At 41.4% G+C, this 21,480-nt stretch overlaps 1 protein-coding gene across 1 annotated transcript in view; it reads right to left on the bottom strand.

Annotated features, from left to right (window-relative positions):
• The window catches only part of ADGRD1 (adhesion G protein-coupled receptor D1), a 482,794-nt gene that overhangs the window by 383,593 nt on the left and 77,721 nt on the right, over positions 1-21,480 (bottom strand). The window contains exon 13 of the mRNA XM_043977059.1: positions 16,081-16,222. Within this exon, the coding sequence (XP_043832994.1) occupies positions 16,081-16,222 (142 nt within the window). The remainder of the gene's footprint in view (positions 1-16,080; positions 16,223-21,480) is intronic.

Genomic DNA, 21,480 nt, shown 5'->3' with positions numbered 1-21,480 from the left:
AGAGAATTTGAGTTCAAATCCAGCCTTGGGGGCAGCTAGGTGGTGCAGTGGATAAAGCACCGGCCCTGGATTTAGGAGTACCTAAGTTCAAATCCGGCCTCAAGACACTTGACACTTACTAGCTGTGTGACCCTGGGCAAGTCACTTAACCCCAATTGCCTCACTTAAAAAATAAAAAATAAAAAAAGAAATCCAGCCTTGGCCACTTAACTGGCTGTGTGACTGGGCAATTCACTTATTTGCTGTTTATCTCAGTTTCTTCACCTGTAAAATGGGGGACCATAATAATATCTACCTCCCAGGATTGTTGTAAAGATAAAGTGAGTTAATATTCATAAAGTGTTTCACCAGTCTTAAATTATATAAATACTTTGTTGTTTTTCAATCATTTTTCAGTTGTGTCTGACTCTTCATGACCCCATTTGGGCTTTTCTTGACAAAGATACTGGAGTAGTTTTGCCATTTCCTTCTCCAGCTCATTTTATAGATGAGGAAACTGAAGCAAGCAGGGTGAAGTGACTTGCCCAGGGTCACACAGCTAGGAAGTGGTGAAGGATGGATTTGAACTCAGTTCTTCCTGATCAGCACTCAATGCACTGCACCACCTAGCTGCCTTTCTACTATAGGGCAGTTAAGTAATGCAATAAATAGTGCCCTGAGCCCAGAAAAAGGAAGACCAAAGTTCAAATCAGTCCTTAGACACTTACTAGGTGTGTGACCCTGGACAAGTCACCTAACCTTTGTCTGTCTATTTCTTTAACTGTAAAATGGGGAAAATAAAAGTATCTACCTCCCAGGATTGCTGTGAGGATCAAATGAGATATTTATAAAGTGCTTAGCATATCACCTAAGCATTTAATAAATGTTTGTCTCCTTCCCTTTTCTTGATTGCACAAGTGGATAAGTGCTTTTTGTAGTTCTAGAGATATAAGCTCCTCCTCTGGAAACCCACTGACAGCATCTTCTGGACAGCTCCAGGAGCACACAGGTTGATGGGGGTGACAGGTACTTACTTCCTCCTATTTCCACAGGACTTGGAGCTACTCTGGTAGTTCTCCATATTTCTGTTCTATGTGGTTTGAGGATTAAAATGACTGGGTAGGGTGATATCTATTAAAAGTGTTCTCGTCAAGTTTTTAATTGACCAATGTTATGTCTGAACTATTGTGGGCAACAGCTTGCCCTGTGATAATGGGCTCAGTTCCAGCACAATTTATTGGTTGAGCTCTCCAGGATGCCATGAGACCTGTATTTGTATTGTGGGGATTTGTCATCTGCTAGTCCATGAAACATAGTGAGCTTCCGGTGTATAATTCTAACCACCAGGTCATACCTTGAAAGGTATTCGGTAGGTGCTAAATTTTTATAGCCTGCAGTCATGTGTTAAGCTCCATTTCTGACATTTTCCACATAATTTGCTTTGAACAAAAAGTCTGGATTCCTTAAAGATAACCCTTCTGAATTTCTGGTGGCAAGGACCCAGTCCTGAATTCCCATCATAAATCTCTCTATTGCCACAAACAAATCCATGTTGCTGTTGACATCATAGTATTAGGAGAACTTCACGGCTGCAATAGTGTAAATGAAAAGAAGGCTAAACGGGAACTAAATGTGATGTACTTGTAATGACCAATCTTGATTCTGAAAAAAAGAAGAAACACCTCTCAGTAGAGAGGTGAGGACCTATGGGGGCAGAATGTTACATACCTTGCCATAAATGATCATGTTTGTCAATTGATTTTGCTTTTTGGCTTTTCTCTTGTTACCAAGAAGGGTTCAACTAATGCAACGGGGGAATTATTTGTGGAAATCACTGTGAACAGAAAGCAGCATTAAAATATATTTTGTTGCTATTAGTCATCCTTGTTTTTCAAAGAAGACCAATGATATTACTAGGGTGGTGTCTTGACTTGCCCATGAATTGGATTTTTAAGACAAAAAACAAGGAAGCTATTGCGACTGAAAGCAACTACTACAACTTCTCCATTTCTCTTTCACTTTCAGAGAGGGAAGTAAAATAAGGGAAGTAAAATTCCTCCCACATCATGCGAGTTCAGGACAGGGCACCCCCGAGATAGAGAACATCCAGGTAAAACTTTTTTGGCCTTCCCTTCAACCAAAGAAGATTTTTTTTTCTTTTTCTTTTATGGGGCGTTTACAGTATCTATTGTAAAATTTAGGTTAAATATTTGGTCATAGGCTGTGTCAATTGCTTGGTCTTTGTGTGTTGGTGGCAGCTTCTGTAAAACTCCCCCAAATTTCCATTTAATTTCTCATGACAACCTTCAATGTATCAAAACTTCAATGGGGAAAGTCGAGATGTGGAAGGAATAACTGTACTTTGTGAAGAGAAAGGGTGTAACTCACTCCAGAGAATTTCACATAGGGCTATGCTAATTTTCTTTGTGTCTATCCAATTTGAGTATACTTAGTGGCAGGATGAATGCTGGGGGATTTTTTAAATCATCCCTTTCTACCTCTAAACTCCAAACTGAATTTCCCTTTTTTTGTTCTGGGGCTATACACTAGCCCAGGAAATGACCTGGAAGAAGAAGGAAGAGGATCATCTCCTAAATTAGGCATTTGGGGTTTTGTTTTTTTCATGTTTGAGTACAACTATAAGATGGAATTTCGATTATAACCAGAGACAGATATACTGGAAACTGCTTGAAACTAAAAGCCCTTGAAATGTGACATATTCTGTACCATCAAAAGACTGTCTCAGTCTATTGAACTGGGGACCAGAAGTAAGATGGGGATGCAGAGCCTTGGTTGTCAGCCAAGAAAGCTGCTCTGTGCATCATCTGATCATTGCAGCAATGAGAGATTTTGCAGACTGGCTTCTCTCAGATAGTGGTGCAGCTGGAAGGAGGCGCTGGGTCAGGTTTTATTTCTTTAGTGGGGCTGGAAATCTTCTGCTGCCTTGTAAGACAGAAAAAGAAGAAAACAGGCTTGTTCTGAACTAAGACAAAGGGGGCAGTCCTTGGGCATTCTTTTACCCCTTGGAAACATTTTATTAGCGAAAATTATTTTTAAATTTCAAGTGTTGTGTGCAAACGATGGGTTCACTTCACCCTCCGGGAGGATATTTGGATTTTCAGAGAAGGTGGCTAGGAAGTGTATTTTATTTTTTGCAGGGCAATGAGGGTTAACTGACTTGCCCAGGGTCACACAGCTAGTAAGTGTCAAGTGTCTGGGGCCGAATTTGAACTCAGGTCCTCCTGAATCCAGGGTCGGTGCTTTATCCACTGCACCACCTAGCTGCCCCGGACTATGAAGTATATTACAGAATGACATGGTAGGATTTAGAGGAGTACTAGACTTGGGAGTCCATCAGTCACCCAACAAGCATTTGTGAAGCATTTCCTATGTCTTGGGTAGTGTACTGTTTTTTATATTTTGTACTGTTCAGTTGATTTCAGTCATGGTCCACGTTTTTATGACCCCCATTTAGGGTTTTCTTGGCAAAGATACTGGAGTAATTTGTTATTTCCTTCCACAGCTCATTTTACAGATGAGGAAACTGAGGCAAGCAGGGTGAAGTGACTTGTCCAGGGTCATACAGCTAGTAAGTGTCTGGGGCTGGATTTGAACTCAGGAAGATGAGTCTTCCTGACTCCAGGCCCAGGGCACCGTCTAGCTGCCCACAAAAAAAGTAAAAATAGCCTCTGCTGTCAAGGAGCTCACATTCTAGTGGTGTGTATATAAATATTCACATGTTGTCTATACTGTTAGAATTGAAGTTCCTTGAGGAGGACGTCTGTTTTTTTACCTTTTATTGTATCCCCAAGGCTTAGTACAGTGCCCAGCACATAGTAGGAACTCAAGAAATGCTTATTTGACTGACCGACTGGCTAAAGATAGAGTGTACGTAACTGAAAGGAGTCAGCCACTTTATTACCTGAGTAATTTTGAGGAAATCACATAACTTCCCTGGCTCTCAGTCTCCTCATCCAGAGTGTCTGGCACATAGAAGGCACTTAACAAATGCTTGTTGACAGACTAATTGACCTCTGAGATGGAGGGATTAATTTCTGACCTGCCTACTGCACAGGCTTGACGAAACAATGCATGGGAAAGCATTCAAAAGTCACAAAGGACTCTCCCACTACACTTCCCTCCCCCTGCTCCCCATCTTTCCAGAATAAAATCACCTCAAGAAAATAAAACAGACGTGATTGAACAACCAAACAATAACCCAGTGCTGTCAGGAGGATCAAATCTTTTCCCTTTACCCTCCTTTACGTTTTTAAATTGAAGAGTTTGGACTTGACAGTCTCAAAGGTGTCCTTCATTTACTTTTAGGATGCAAGGACTTTTTTTGGAACATTAGGTCATACAATTAGAACTGCCTAGAAGGGACTTGAGAGAACATCTACCCCAATCCTCTCATTTGGGGTGCTTTTTTTATCATTTTAAATATTTTATTTTTTAATTAACAAAAACCTATTTTCTCTCCCTCCCACTTCCTTCCCTATTGAAAAAGAAAATAATCCCTTTTAACAATTATTCATAGTGAAGCAAAACACATTCTTTCATTATCCATACCAAGAATGTCTCCACTTCACCTCTCTGTAAGGGGTAGGATAGTCTGCTTCATCATCAGTTGTTTGGAAATGTGGCTGGTCATTGCATCCAACCACAACTCCCCATTTTGCAGATGAGGAAATGGACGACAAGGGTATTAAGTGATTTCCCTAAAGGGTAAAGGGACAGAATAAGCATTGATATAGCACCTACTATGTGCCAGGCACTGTGCTAAGCACTTTTATCAACATGATCTCATTTAATCCTCGCCACAACTCCAGGAGGTAGGTGCTGCTGTTATCCCAATTTTACAGATGAGGAAACTGAGGTGAATGGGGTTAAGTGACTTGTCCAGGATCACACTAGTAAGCGTCTGAAGCTCCATTAGAACTCAGGACCTCCTGACTCTAGGCCTGGTGCTCTATCTCTTGCTTCTCCACCAGCTGCCTCTTGGTCACTCAGGCAGTAAAGAGAAGAAGTGGGATTTGAACCCATGCCCCTCTGACAGCAGAGCCAGTATTTTTTTGGAATATGGTTGAATATGGGTTAAGCAAAGGGTGAGGTTTCACATCTGGTTCTGTTATTTTTTTGGATCCCAGAGTTTAAAAAAATATTAAGTGTGATGTTTGAATCACATCCGTTCTCTTCTCACAGCACCCCAGGCCAGGTTCTCATGACCACCTGCCTGGGCTAGCTCAATAGCCTCCCCACAAACCCTCCTGCTTACACTCTCGCAGGGACCTCAGTAGCCATGGAGTCCAATCCATTGGACAAATGGTCATCTAGTCCTTGCTTGAAGATCTCCAACAAGAGGAACCCACTGCCTTCCCAAGCAACACACTCCACTTTTAAAGAGCTCTCATGGATAGGAAGTATTCCTCTTTACCCCACCTCAGTCTATCCTTCATACCATTGCCAAAATAATTTTCCTCCTTCAGAGATCTCACTGTGCCACTCCTTTACTCAACAGCCTTCAGGGGCTCACTGTTGCAAAGACTCCTCTAGAGTACCCAGCCACTTTATCCTCCTCCTTCTTCCTCTTTTTCCTTCTTCTCTTCTTCTTCTTCTTCTTCTTCTTCTTCTTCTTCTTCTTCTTCTCCAAAATTCCTCCTTTTCAGCAATAGAACAGTGACCTTTTCAGGAAGTAATGGGGAGCTATTGAATATTTTAGATCTGAGGTGTCAAGGCCTTACTGCCCGTATAGCTTAAGAAGATGAGAAGGGTCACAGATGAGCAGGAGGTGATGCTTGTACATAAGAATTATCCTCAAGCCACAGTTCCCTGAGCATGAGTTCACCTGGACCTTCTGGGATATCTCCAGACCTGTTTTCTATAAAGTTGATCTTTCTGGATCTGACCCTGGCTCCATTTTGTAGTAGAGTTTGTTGGACCTTCTTTATTGGAAACCTCTCCTGGGTTATTTTTTTAGCATGGGTTGACTTCAGCCTTACCCCAGCTGTTCTGAAACAAGGAGAGAACTGTGTCTGGGAAGCTGGTGGACTGGGAAGATATTAGTGCGGGGGGGGGGGGGGGCAGCGTGCAAAAGAGACTTGGGATCTACGCTAGCTCTGTCTCTGTCTTGTGGACTTTAAGCAAATCACAGAACATCATCCTCTTTCCAGTCCCAATCCATATTACTTTCCCAACATTCCAGACAAAGGCATTCCTTGATCATATTTGGCCATCTCCACCTCTTTGCCTTTGATCACAGTGTTCCCAATACCTGTGATGCTTCCCTCTTTCTTTTGGTTGGTTGAGTGGCTACCTATTCTTTACAATTTCAAGGACTCCCTCCCCCATGAAACCTTCCCAGATAAACCTTGTCAGTAATAGCATTCTCAGTAAGACCTCACATAACTCTTGGCTTTGCTCTCTCTAGTGCTCTTACTATGGATTGGAGGGAGAGGAAAGCGGTGTCTAAAATGGTGATGTCACAGTTACAAGGAAATATCCTTCACTGATACAGATTGGAATGTCACCTTTAACTTTGAGTCTGAGACCCCTGGAAGGTCAAGGGACTTGCCATGGTCATACAGCTAGCAGGTCAAAGAATTTGAGTTTGATGAGACCTCAACCCATCTAGGAAAGGATCCTTCCTCTAAGACACTCAACAAGTGATTGTCCAGACCCTGCTTGAAGACTTCCAAGGATGGAATACCAGCCACTTTTCAGAGCAAAGTATTCCACTTCCAACAACCTCTCATTGTCAACACATTGATTGATTGATTGGTTGATTGATTGGCCTTTCTGTAACTTCTTCCCATTCCTCCTGGTTCCATTCTCTTGGGCCAAGAAGAACATGACATCCTTATGATGGTTAAAGTCAACTATCTTTGTCGCCCCTAAGTCTTCTCCAGCCTAAACTTCTTCAGTTCTTTCAACTGATTCTCACATGTCATGAACTCGAAGGCTTCCACCATCTTTGGTGCTCTCCTCTGAACTCCAACTTACTCTTGTAATTCTTAAACTGATGTTCAGAACTACACACAAGAGCCTAGACAAGGCCTAATGATAAGAATCATTAAACATTTGTTAAGCATCTACCATGTGCCAGTCACTGTGCTAAGCTGACCTACATATAGGATTTGAACCTAGAGCTTCCTGATGCTCTCTATACACTTAAAGTCACATTTCAGTCATGTCTAACTCTTCATGACCCCATTTCCTTGGCAAAGATACTGGAGTAGTTTGCCATTTCCTTCTCCAGCTCATTTTATAGATGTGGAAATTAAGGCAAACAGGGTTAAGTGACTTGCCCAGGTTCACACAGCTAGTAAGAATCTGAGGCCAGATTTGAACTCATGAAGATGAGTCTTCCCAATCCCAAGCCCAGAACTCTATCCACTGTGCCACCTAGCTGCCCACTACTCACTATACCACACCATCTCTTTTATATAATACTGTCTTTTTTTTTTTTGCAGGGCAATGAAGGTTAAGTGACTTGCCCAGGGTCACACAGCTAGTAAGTGTCAAGTGTATGAGGCCAGATTTTTTTAACTCAGGTCTTCCTGAATCCAGGGCCAGTGCTTTATCCACTGCACCACCTAGCTGCTCCCAATACTGTCTTTTAAAATCCTATGTGTCTGTGCCTTGTTCTCTTGCCAGACTGTGAACTCCACAAAAGCAGGGACCGTATCTCATCTAAACTTCTTGCCTCCTTCAATCCCCTAGCACAGTCCTCTGTATGAGATGCACTGAATCATATTTGCCAAATATTTTCTTAATTGCTGACACATTGAATCTTCATTCTCAGTTTGAACTGTTTTGAGAAATTCTGCACATAGAGATCTTCAAGGCTGGGCTCCACCCAAAGCAAACTCATAATCTGCCCAGCAGCCCCCCTCCCCCCCCCACCCTCCTTGTGTCCCACCCACTAAATCACATTGAATCTATAATAAGGAATTTTAGTTCAAAGCCAAAAGGCAAACCCACAAATGCTGTTGGACTGATCTCATTCTTTGCTGGTGTTGGCTTTGTCTTTTTTTTTTTCAAGTAACTGACCCAGATTAGTTTCCAAAACGATATGTAAGAGGTTCTCTGTTTTTAATAATCTAAAGACTGTGGGTAGTTAGCATATAGAATAATGTAAAAGGAGGCCGCAATTTTCTAGCACACTGGACTTGAAGTGAAAAAAACCTAAGTTGGAATCTTGGAAAGTCACTCAGCCTCAGTTTCCTTATCTGTAAAATGGGAGCTATACTCAATAACCACTAGGGTCCATTCTAGCTTGAAATCTATTATCTAATTCTAAATCTATGTTAACCATTCTGAAGACTGGGTAAGCTTTATAATTGAAAACATTTTCGCCTAGGTATTGTGGGTAGGGTTCATTTTGAAAAATGTTCTGATTCACCAGCTTCTGAAATGTCCCGCAAAGAGAAGTCCATAATTGACCTTCACCACACTTCAGAAATGGGACCATAGTTCTGAGTAGGTTAAGTAGGTAGGAACTTTCAGATATTTCAAGATATACTTGGGGGTGGGAAACCTACCCCACCATTAGCCTGTCACTGCAGTGGAAATTCCACCATTAAAGATTCCTTTCTTTGGCTGAAAGCCAGAGTCCTCCAGATTAAATTAAGTATTGTCTGGGCTTGTGTACTAAGCTTTTATCATTCATTAACAGCTTAATTACATAAGTTTTAGCAGAGGAATGTGGATTTACAGAATCAGTAGAATGTACACTTTTAGAGGGTAAGGCTTGCTTCTTTTTATTTCCTGTATCTCACAGCAGGCACTCTAGATTACAGAGAGCCATAGCCATAGCACTAGAAAGGACCTTGGAGGTCATGTAGACAACTGCTAGAAAGAAAGAAAGAAAGAAAAGAAAGAAAGAAAGAAAGAAAGAGAAAGAAAGAAAGAAAAGAAAGAAAGAAAAGAAAGAAGAAAGAAGAAGAAAGAAAGAAAGAATGAAAGAAAGAAAGAATGACAAGAAAGAAAGAAAGAAAGAAAGAAAGAAAGAAAAGAAAGAAAGAAAGAAAAGAAAGAAAGAAGAAGAAAGAAAGAGGAAGGAAGGAAGGAAGGAAGGACGGACAGGACAGGACAAAAGGTCTTGCAAAAAAACCCAGGTATAGGGGCAGTTGGGTGGAGTAGTGGATAGAGTCCCGGCCCTGGATTCAGGAAGACCTGAGTTCAAATCCGGCCTCAGACACTTGACACTTACTAGCTGTGTGACCCTAGGCAAGTCACTTAACCCCAATTGCCTCACCAAAAAATACCAAACAAACAAACAAAAAAACAAAACACACACACACACACACAAAAGACCAAGGTATAAATAGCAGAGGGAAAGTCTGAGCCCAGGTCTATGGAACCAGAGCCAATACTTTCTCCCTAACTCATACCATCTCTCCATGGGCTGTTTTCCTAACCTATTCTTAGCTTGGGAGAAGAGAACTGAGGGACTCAAACAGGGTAACTTCTGATCATGGGAAAGGTTCAAGGGGAATGCCAGGCTGAGGGGCCAACATGGAGGAACTTCTCCATGACTCAGTCTTCCCCCGGGGTCTGCCCTCTTCTCTGGGGAGACATGAAGGGGTCATGAAAAGAACAGTGAATCTGGAGTTGGAAGAACTAGATTCAAATCCTGGCTTGGTCATTTAGCAGCTATGGGACCTGAGGCAAGTCTCCCCTTTGGAGTCAAGCTCAGACCCACTTGGGATCATGCCAATGACCAACTTTGCAGCCCAATGAAATAAAGGAGAAATCACCTATCTATGGCGATGGTAATAGTGATGTGTATATGTTGTGAAATCATTAAGAACATGACTATCAATGACTTTTCTACCTGTAAAAGTGGGCCTCTAAGATGATGCCCTCTCCTGCATGGAAGCTGATTTCTAAGCCATTCACCCCCCTCCATGGGGACCCATTGGGCATTTCATCTTTGGATGCTATTGTTAAGATGATGCTGGCTCGATGAAGTTTCCTTTCTTAGTCCTATGACTCGGCTCCCTGGAAGAATGAACCCTCTCCTCTTTCTTGCACAATCTACAGTTACAGTTCCTCCATGTTCCTCTTGACATCTGCTGTGATTTACCGGGTCCTTTCCCGGGCCTCCTTCGCAGATGTGCTTAGCAAAGGGAGCAGCATGTGATGAGAGCCGGGGCTAAGCATATTCATGGCTCCACTTTGCCAAATGCTCATGCCTCCATCAGACAGAATAGACATTCATCCAAATTCATGAGGATTTTGACTGTCTGAGGCCTTCATAGAAATCCCAGACTCATAAACCCAGAGGTGAATGTGACCTCAGAAGCCATCTAAGCTAATCCCTTTACTTTGCAAATAAGTAAACTGAGGCTCAAGGAGGTTAAATGACTTAGAGCTAGAAGGAACTTTAGAAGACATCTGGATAGAGCATTGGACTTGGAGTCTAGAAGACCTGAGTTCAAATCCTGCCTTAGACACTTACTAGCTAGTGACACTGAGCAAGTCACTCACCTTTAAGAAAAGTCATGTTCACTCTTACCCAGTATGTTCCTTTCAGATGATCATTGTTAGGGCTTGTCTACATGAAATCTCATGCTATCTGCTTACAATGCTGATAGCTCTCCCCCATTTGTGGAACCATAGCCCCTCAAAATTAGAGGGAATCCTTGGAGTCATCTATTATGAACCATACCTAGGCACAAATCCCCTCTATCCTTGAACATATGGTTGTCTAGCTTTGTTTTGGCAACCTCGAACAAGGGGGAGCCTGCTACTCACCATGAGTCAGCCCATTCCACTTTTGGATGGTTCTAGTGTTGAGCACCTAGGCTGGACAGTGGATAGAGTGCTGGGCTAGAGTCAGGAAGACCTGAGTTCAAATCCAGCCCTCTGCCACTTCCTAGATGTATGACTCTGGGCAAGTCATTTAACCCTGTGTTACCTCAGTTTCCTCATCTATAAAATGAGCTGGAGAAGGAAATGACAAACCACTCGAAAATCTTTGCCAAGAACACCCCAGACATGATTGGACAACAAGAAAAGTCGTTAGGAAGTTTTTCCTGATGCGAGTCAAAAATCTACCTCCCTAAAAATTCTCCCCATTGCTTCTAGTTCTACCCCTTGAGTCAAGCAGAATAAATCTAATCCCTTTTCTCCATGATGGACCTTAAAATATTTGAAAATAATATTCCCCTTCCTCAAGTATTCTCTAGGATTACCACCTAGGTTCTTTCAACCAAGCAAGCCTCCTACTGCTCTCCTTGAGATTCTTCCATCAAGACCCTCCCCTCTGCTAACTCCATGCATGACAATGACTGTCCTCCATGCTAGGAGTGCTCTCCCATCTCATCTCCATCCCCTTCCTTCTCTGACTTCTTTTAAGTCTCATTTAAAATCTTTCTTTTACAAGAAATCTTTCCTGATTCTCTTTAATGCATATGCCATCCTTCTATCGATTATCTCCAATTTATCCCATACCTATATCGTGGCCCCAAACCCTGCAAATAGTTGCTTGTACTTTGTCTCCCTACCCCATTAGACTGTGAGCTCCCTAAGAGCACGGGCTGTTTCTTTGCCCTTTTTGCAACCCCAGCACTTAGCCCAGTACTTGGCACTTGTTGGGTGTTTAATAAATGCTTGTTAGTTGACTGGCTGACAAGGCATTACTCCTCTGGCTTGTATTCAATTAGGCTCTATTAAATTCAACAAACAAGCATCCTAAGCATCTATGTGTAAGGTACTGTGATCAGCAGGAGGGACACAGATGCAAATACAAATATGAAAACAACATAGCCCCTTGCCCTAGCAAAGTGCCTCTCAAGTAATGGGGCTTAATAACTACTAGTTGTTGGGTTGAGCATCCTGGATCGATTGATCCTCAAGGGTCTCATCTTCTACCAAGGGGATTTAATAAGACATGGGCAAGCAAAACCTGCGTGGAATATGTTCAACATATTTTTGTTGTAGCTGGCACAATACTAACAATTGGGTGAATCCTGTAGAACATGGAGAAACTGAGCCAACGCTTCAAGGGGTACCAGAAGGAAAGACATTCCAGGCATGGGGGACACAAGCAAAAGTGCCAGAGGTGGGAGATTGAATGTCATGTACCTCAAGCAGGCCAATTTGGCTGGAACTGGGAGAGTGGGAGAGAGGTAATGGGAAATCAGGAGAGAGGTAATGGGAAATCAGACTGACTTCCCATTTCCCATTTCTCAAATACTCCAAGCATCGCCAATACCTTTGTGTGAGCCAAAGCAGAGCTGTCTTTGCTCTGCCTGAAACTCCATATGGTGGTCATTTTTAGCTCATGTTAACTCATCTCTCTAGGGCTCCCAAGCTCTCCCACCCCCAGATGATACACTTGATGTCAGCAGGTTTCTGTGAATTGTACACGCTCTCCCCTGCCTTCGCATCCTTCTCTGTGGTGTTAAAAAAAAAAATTGGATTCCAAAGTACTGCCTGGTTTCCTAGGTCTTGCTCTTTGTTCTTCATCTTTCTATCAGGAGATTATTCTCTCTTCCCATTTTAGTGATCATAGCTGAGGCTGAGGACCACTGGGAGCTGGGTTTCCCTCATCATAGGCTGGGGCAGGCAACTATTTTCTTCTCTTGACTAGGCTAAGTTCAACCTCAAAATCCCCAGAGTAAGGTTTCCACTGCCTTTAAAAAGAACCCCTCCCTCCTTTTATATACCTCTAGATTACAGGCTTGCAATGTTTGAATTTCTGTTCTATAATTTCCTTAAGAGCCACCAAAAAAAATGCCCAACTTTGTGCTCTCACAACTTTTACGATGGCCCTCTGCCTCAGAGAAGGCATTCTGGCTTTTCTGTAAGTAGTTCTGCACATTTCAAGGGATTTACACTCCTGGAGGCTGAACAATTCAATGCAATCCAACATTAACAAATTAATCATTTTATATTAATTAATAAAATAATAAATATGAAGCACCTACTATGTGCTGGGGATACAAATGCATTACTGCCCTAAGCCAAATTCTTATCCTGTTATTTGTCAGAAATGACAAATTCCAACAGCCCTCTCTCAAGCAAGAAGACTCCTACAGTTCAGAGACAATGCATCCAAACAACATCCCAAAGAATATGCTATAATGGCTCCATTTTACCTTTTATAGTTTCTTCACCTAATTTCCATCCTTTCAAATTGTCAAGAATAGTCAGGCTTCCTACTATTTCTTATTATTTATTATTTTTTTTGCAGGGCAATGAGGGTTAAGTGACTTGCCCAGGGTCACACAGCTAGTAAGTGTCTGAGGCTGGATTTGAACTCAGGTATTCCTGAATTCAAGGTCAGCGTTTTATCCACTGTGCCACCTAGCTGCCCCCTTTCCTACTATTTCTTTGGTTCATATTCTTAATTACAGATTTATAGCTAAATGGGACCTTCGAGATCAGCTAATCTAACCTTTCACGTTACAGAAAAGGAGACTAAGCCCCAAAAAGGTGACCTGCACAAGGCCTCCAAGACAGCAAGTGGCAGGTTGGGATTTGAACCATGTCCTCTGACTAAATCCCATGCTTTCATGACATTATAAAGTACAGTAGCAAGAAACCCTATTTCTTAAGTGAAAATATTAAGAAGAACAGTCACAAAACAATTGAAAATGGATATTGAAAAATTGTTAACAAACAAGCTTGGTTCCAAAGAAGAAATGTGAGATGATACCTCTCCTTTCTTCTTTGCAGAGATGGGGGTGAGGGGAGGTCTACAGATGTGGAATATTTTATAGAATGCCAGATTTTTTTTCAAGGTATGTTTAGTTTTATTTAATATTTTCTCTTTAAGAAAATTCTTTGTTATAAGCAATGGTTGTCAAAGGGGAATGGATAAAGAGAAGGATAAAAGGGTAGTTGTAAAGGCCAGAGATATCAGTAAAATCTAATTTTTAAGATTAGTTCTTTTCCATATACCTACACAACCAATACAATGGTCTTCCTTGCTTGTTGAGTGGTCAAGAGCAAACTAGAATACATTACATAGCACTGTAGCAAATAGCTTATCACTCAAAGCATTCTTAAACACAGAAGTGGATAATTCTAGTTGTTCATTTCTGTTCTTTCCAGCCAAAACAAATTGCTTTACCTTGCCAGAGGCAATAAGACAAGATAATTAAGAATCAAACAGTGTTATTTCCCCAAAGGTCCATTCATGATCACTTCAAGTAACATTTACAGGAGCAGCATGATCATATTAGGCAGCATCAATCTTTTCTCAAAGGTCTTTCTGCTCAATAGTGAAACCCTGTGACCAGACCAATAACCACCACAAACTGAGCATCACTTTTACTCGAGGACAAAGATAAGGCCATTCATATGGGGCCACTAATGACAAGATGATGCTCATTTTCACCAGCACCAATATCATCTTAGAAACTCTTCCCATGTTCCCACAGAAAACTGTGACATTCCAAAATGCAAGAACAAACCAGAGGGACAGCTAGGTGGTACAATGGATAAAGCACCGGCCCTGGATTCAGGAGGACCTGAGTTCAAATCCGGCCTATAACACTTGACACTTACTAGCTGTGTGGCCCTGGGTAAGTCACTTAACCCTCATTGCCCTGAACAAAAAAAAGAAAGAAAGAAAGAAAAAAAAAACAGAGTGACAAAATGGAGGACATTTCAAAAACAAACAAAAGGGTATTATTTGCAGCAAACCAAATCATAGTAACATGGTGGGAGTCCCAAAAATATGCCAATAATTCAGGTGTGGCAAAAAGAAGTCAAAGTGATTGTAACATGGAGAGTATAACAAAAAAACAAACCAAAATGTTTGGTATCACAAAACCAAACAGGATGGCAAGTAGGCACCGCTAAAACAAACCAAAGGGACACAATATGGTGGGCATAGTCAAAACAAACTAAAAATTATTAACATTTATGGGTTATAAAAACAAAGTTTACTAAAATGGTGGGCATCCCCAAAACAAACCAGAATGTATTAATATTGTCATCATCATAAAAGCAAACCAAAGTGCAATAATATGGTGAGCATCACAAAAACAAACTTTAGGGTATTGATATTTCAGGCATCACAAAAAAGAAACTAAGGGATAATAATATGGTGGGTATCCCCAAGACAAACCAAATGATGACAACATGATAGACATTGCAAGAATAAATCAAAGGATATTAATACTGTGGGCACTACAAAAGCAAACCAAAGGCAACAGCATGTCAGACATGGTAAAAACCAACCAAAGGGTATTAATACTTTGGGAATTGCAAAAACAAACCAATCCTCAAAATAAGCCACAGTATGACAACATAGTAGACATTGTAAAAAACCAACCAAAGAGTATTAATACTTTGGGAATCACAAAAAGAAATCAAAGCAAAGGGTGACAACATGGCAGACATTATTTAAAACAACCACCACCAAAGAGAATTAATAATTAAGGAATTGCAAAAGCAAACTCATCCTCAAAACAAACCAGAGGTTGACAACATGGCAGACATTATTTAAAACAACATGGGGCAGCTAGGTGGCACAGTGAATAGAGCACCGGCTCTGGAGTCAGGAGTACCTGAGTTCAAATCCAGCCTCAGACACTTAACACTTACTAGCTGTGTGACCTGGGCAAAGTCACTTAACCCCAATTGCCTCACTAAACAACAACAACAACAATAATAACAACAACCAAAGAAAGTTAATATCCTCAAAATAAACCACAGAATGACAACATGGTAGATATTTTTAAAAAAAAAAAAAAACCAACAACCAAAGAGTGTTAACACTTTGGGAATCACAAAAATAAATCAAACCAAAGGGTGACGACATGTCAGACATTATTTAAAACAACAACAACAACAACAATAATAACAACAACCAAAGAGAATTAATATTTGGAAATTGCAAAACAAACCATATCCTCCAAAAACAAACCATGGGGTAAAATCCATGGCGGACATTATTATAAAAACAACCAAAGAGTATTAATACTTTGGAACTTACAAAAATAAACCAAACCAAAAGGTAACAACATGGCAGGCATTGTGAAAAAAAACAACCAAAGGTTATTAATACTTTGGGAACTGCAAAAACAAACCAATTCTCAAAACAGAGGATGACAACACAATGAACGTTGTTATAAAACTCACCAGGGTGTGTGTGAGCCGTATAGTGATCAGAGGTGATCCTGACAAGTTCTGGGATAGCACTGGTGGTGGTTCTACCTTCAGAGAAATAAGGTAGCTGGTGGCTGTTATCAAGTGGCTTTTGTAGTTGGCTGCCTCAATAATCCTTGGAAGTAAATGGAAATAAATGGAAATAAATTTATTACACAACGGACAAAGGGCAGAGGTGAAAGAAGAAGCAGTTAGCTGGAACCCCACTTTGAGGAGTCACATTAGATTTCTAATTACTGAGGCAGCCACAGTTAAAGGAACTGAGCACAAGTACATCTGGGGAGCATCAGTGTAAGCTTAGGCAAATCCCTTCCCCTCTGTGACCTTCAGGGTTCTCATCTATATAATATGAAGGTTGAATAAATGGTCCTTTGAGTCTCTTCAGCTCTGGATCTAAGATCATGTGAATGACTTTATATTTTTACCCCTGAGCTTTGTAATTTTCAAATGAAGCGCATCTCCACAAAAGACTTAAATTACTAAGTGAACTATAGAATGTAGGCTCATTGAGGGCAGGAACTGATTTTGTTGTATCTTAGCACCATCTAGCCATAGTTACTGAACACTACGCTAGGTTCTTGATAATCAATTAGCCTAATAGAATGTAAGCTTGCTGAGGGCAAGGACCCCTTCCTCTCCTTCCTTCCTTCCCTTTCTACTTCCTCTTCCTTTCCTTCTTTCCTTCCTTTCTTTTCTCTCTCTCTCTCTCTCTCTCTCTCTCTCTCTCTCTCTCTCTCTCTTCTCTCTCCCTAACCCAGGGCCTGGCATAAATGGACAGCTAGGTGGCTCAGGGATAGAGTGCTAGGCCTGGAGTCAGGAAGACTCTGGCCTCACACACTATCTGTTTGCCCTGTCTGCCTCAGTTTCCTCATCTTTAAAATGAGCCAGAAAAGGGGGCAGCTAGGTGGCACAGTGGATAAAGTGGCAGCCTTGAATTCAGGAGGACCTGAGTTCAAATCTGGCCTCAGACACTTGACACTTACTAGCTGTGTGACCTTGGGCAAGTCACTTAACCCTCATTGCCCCACCAAAAACAAAAAACCAAAACCAAAAATGAGCCAGAAAAGAAAATGGCCAACCATTCCAGTATCTTTTCCAAGAAAACCCCAAATGAGGTCATCAAGAGGTAGGCAGGACCAAAAAAGTACTAAACAACAACATGCTTAATAAATGCTTGTTGACTGACTGAGTGAATCAATCCAGTGCTTATTAAACACCTACTATGTGCCAGGCAGTGTGCTAGGCATTGAGAATAAAAAACTGAAATAATCCCTGCCCTCAACAAGCTTACATTCTATTGGGGTTATATTTTATCTTTCTTATAAAATAAATGATTATATAGTTGACTTAAATTGAATGAAGCCACCAACCCAAAGGAAACTAAGTTTGATCAACATTAATCCTGACTCTACTGAGGGGAGAAGAAGTCATATTGATGGATTAACTCCATTAACTGCCTGTACCCGAATGATAGTCAAATGCTCATGCTCTCAGCTGAATAAGATAGATGGCCCAGTGAAGAGAGTACTAGACCTGGAGTCAGGAATACCTAAGTTCAACCAAATCTACTCCTCAGACACTTAGCAACTTCTACCCCTGGGTTGTTGTGAAAATCAAATGAGATAATACAGTGCCCCTGACATAGTAGGTGCTTTTTTGTTGTCCTGTCTTTTTGGTTATGTCTGACTCTTTGTGATCCCATGGGGGTTTTCCTTAGCAAAGATACTGGAGTGGTTTGTCATTTTCTCCTCCAAATAACTTCACAGATGAGGAAACTGAGGCAAACAGACTTAAGTAACTTGTCCAGGGTGGACACAGTTAGTTAAGTGGTCTGAAGCCAGATTTTAACTCAGAAAAATGAGTCTTCCGGAGTGCAGGCCAGCAGTCCTACCCACTGTACCACCATACTAGGTGCTTAATAAATGCATTTTCCTTTCTTCATTTTTAAAATTTGCAAAGCACTTATAATAATGATGATGATGATAGCTAACATTATATAGCACTTAACCATATGCCAGGCACTATGCTAAGCACGTTACAATTACTAACTCATTTGATCCTCACAACAGCCCTCAGAAGAATTTTCTATTATTATCCCACTTGACAGATGAAGAAACTGAGACACAGAGAGATTAAGGGATTTGCCAGGGTCACCCAGTAGGATTTGGACTTGTGTTCCTGATTCCAAGTCCCTCATTCTATCCACCATGCCTGCCACTTAGCTGTACTTATTGCTTCTATTGATTCCTGCAGCTCCCTCACAGTGTCCTGATGTATCATTTGCCTACACACAGCCTCCCTAGCTCCCTAGCTTAAGATGCCTTGTGTAAGAATATTGCAGCAGATGTTATGAAACCATCACCAGGATTTTCCCATCCAGCACTACTTTATGGGTATTAAATCCCTGCTGACCCAAGGAGTATTGAATCACTCATCCCATATGGTATCAGCTTCCATTTTTACATTTCTCAGTTGTTTGATATGGTGCTCTGTGTTTCCAGGTAGCATTGAACCATGAGAATATCATAACTGGATTTGGACTGAGATCTGAAATCAAATCCCATGTCTGCCTTTTCTATCCATCTTACCTTGAGGAAAATGCTTATAATCTTACTGGGCACTCAGTTTTCTCATTTATAAAATGATAGTATAGGACCAAGATTCTGAATTATTCCTCCTCACTCAGAATCTAAGATCCTGAGGAACTCACGATTGATTGGCCTTACCAGGGTTCCATCTCCCAGTAAAAGGGACCCTCAGTGGCACCTATTCCTGTGCCTCCTTCCCAGAAATGCTATAGTTCTAAACCTCCCTCATCTGGTCATTTCCTGTGTTTCTTCATTCCAACCCTTCACAACTGGGCTCCACATATCTTTCTAGGTTGATCACATATAGTCAAGTGCTTAGCACAGTGCCTGTCACACGAGAAACATTTAATCATTGTGTGTTCCCTTTCATTTCCTGATCTTCCCCCCTCTTTATACACTCCTCTGTTGTTGTTCAGTCATTTTTCACTCATGTCCAATTCTTCACGACCCCATTTGGGGTTTTCTTAGCAGAGATCCTGGAGTAGTTTGACATTTTACAGATGAGGAAACTGAGGCAAACGGGATTAAGTCACTTGGCCAGGTTTACAGTTTCTGAGACCAGATTTGAATTCAAATCTTCCTGACTCCAGGGCCAGCATTCTATCCGCTGCTTCTACTTAGCCCTCATATAGAACTATTATTGTAATGTTTCATAGGCCCCTTGGGACTGTGAATATCCTATTTTTCTTCCCCAAATGGGTTTGTCCAACATATGGATACATGCATACATTTCACTTAATATAGTCCTGGAATCCAGCCGTGATGTACGTGTGCCCCACACCCGTCCTCCCCATCCCTCACATAAAACAGTCGCTTATGTTTGTTTCCTTAGAAGGAACAGGCCTGAGTAGCCTGCCGGAGTTCCCCTGGAGTTGTAAATATGAAACATTCTCAATAAAAAAAAAAACTCCATAAAGGAAAAACACCCTCTCATCATTTATTATGCCAGGAAGATGCCTTTGACGAAACATTGCCAAGTACACAATGCTGCAAGGAGGGGCAGCATGAGCCTTTAGACAGACATTACCAGAATAGCATCAGAGCCCCAGAAGACCCAAGGGACAAGTGAGGGCCACTGTATCCAGATGAACCACCTTCTAGAGCAATGCTATTCTGAAGCCTAAGATCCTGTAGAGAAATTCATAAAACAATAAGAATCTATAAAAACAATAGGCAAGAGGGCAGGGTAGAGAAGGAAAAAGAAATTTACCTAATAATTTTGTTGTATATTTGATGTTCATTTTTTTTTTTTGCAGGGCAATGAGGGTTAAGTGACTCGCCCAGGGTCATACAGCTAGTAAGTGTCAAGTGCCTGAGGCCGGATTTGAACTCAGGTACTCCTGAATCCAGGGCCAGTGCTTTATCCACTGCACCACCTAGCTGCCTCTCTCCCTTAACTCTTGACTGATGTCACGGGAAGCCAACTTCAGACCTCTGATCTCCAGACAAAAATGCCAGCTAGCAACGTTATCCAGTGGATTCTCAGTTAAGTGTGTGTGGACCAGATGAACTTGGAGCTCCCTTCTAGCTGTGAGATTGTCATTCTTCTAATTAGTGGATGTTCAGCCTGGACAAGAGGAATCCCACTCTGCTACTTGCAAACCTGTGTAAGCTTAGGTGAGCCATTTTGGACTAGCTAAGCCTAGTTTCCTTGATAGGCAGTTAGACAAGATGTCTTCTAAACTCCCTTCCAGCTCTAAATGTACAAATTGAAGACTTAGGAAGAAGAGGAAAATAATCTTTAATCATTCACAGCCAAGGAAACCAGGAAACTCAGAAATGCCCAATAATTTGTGTAAGCTCACACAAGAAGCAAATAGCAGAGCTAGAATTTCTCTCCTCCAGGGCTAAATACTCCCCACTTCCCTCATCAGGGGCATTTAAGCAAAGGCTAGATGATCACTTTGTCAGAGAATGTCATAGAGGGCTGTTGTCCGGGGCCCCCAGTAGAACCAGATGGCCTCTGGCATCTCCTACAATTCTTAAGGTTCTATGACTCTGTATTCAGTTCCCTTGGGGCCACTGGAGTTATTAAAGAGAATGACACAGAAAGCATCTCACTGACTATTTTATGGGCCCAGAGCTCGAAAACATGTTTTTATAGCTCAGTGAAATTAGTATTCAGATGACATATAGACATGAAATAGACATGTTTTCTCAAATCAGGTGAATTGCATTTTTTTTTTTTTAATTTTCAAATTACTCCTTAGAGTGTTTTTTTTTTTATTTGGGGAAGAATTGAATCTTCAGAATGGATTTTGCCTGGCCCATACCTTCCCTCCTGTAAATCTCTCACCCTCCTGCCTGGCACAGAGTAGGCAGTAATAACATGTCTGTTGATGATTGATTCCCACAAGAGTCAGGGACCAGCTACCAAAGTATTCTGGGAAACCTTTTTCTGCTCCCCACCAAACGCATTTTTTCAACCTCTCTGCTGCCTAAATCCCCCCATTTTCTTGGCATAGGGTTGTTCAAAGAAGTAGGGCTTTTGGAATAGGGCACTGAGTAGGGAAGTTAGTAAGACAAGGATTTGCATCATACTCCTCAATACTCTTCGAGAACAAAGGATGAATTATAACAATAGATGAGAATCGCTTCAAGTGATCCTGAGTGAATGACCCAACCTAACAGCACTTTATTAAGCACCTACTATGTGCAAGGAGATGTGCTAAGCACTGGGGATACAAAGAAAGTAGTGGAATCCCTGCTCTCAAGGAGCTCACAGTATAATGAGGAACAGCATGCAAACAACATGAACAAGAGATAAACCAGTGTTGTTTGTCCC

The sequence above is a fragment of the Dromiciops gliroides genome, chromosome 1, assembly GCF_019393635.1.
Source record: "Dromiciops gliroides isolate mDroGli1 chromosome 1, mDroGli1.pri, whole genome shotgun sequence".
Lineage (NCBI taxonomy): Eukaryota > Metazoa > Chordata > Mammalia > Microbiotheria > Microbiotheriidae > Dromiciops > Dromiciops gliroides.
The sequence above is the reverse complement of the archived record's forward strand: the minus strand, read 5'-3'. Positions and strand labels throughout refer to the sequence as shown.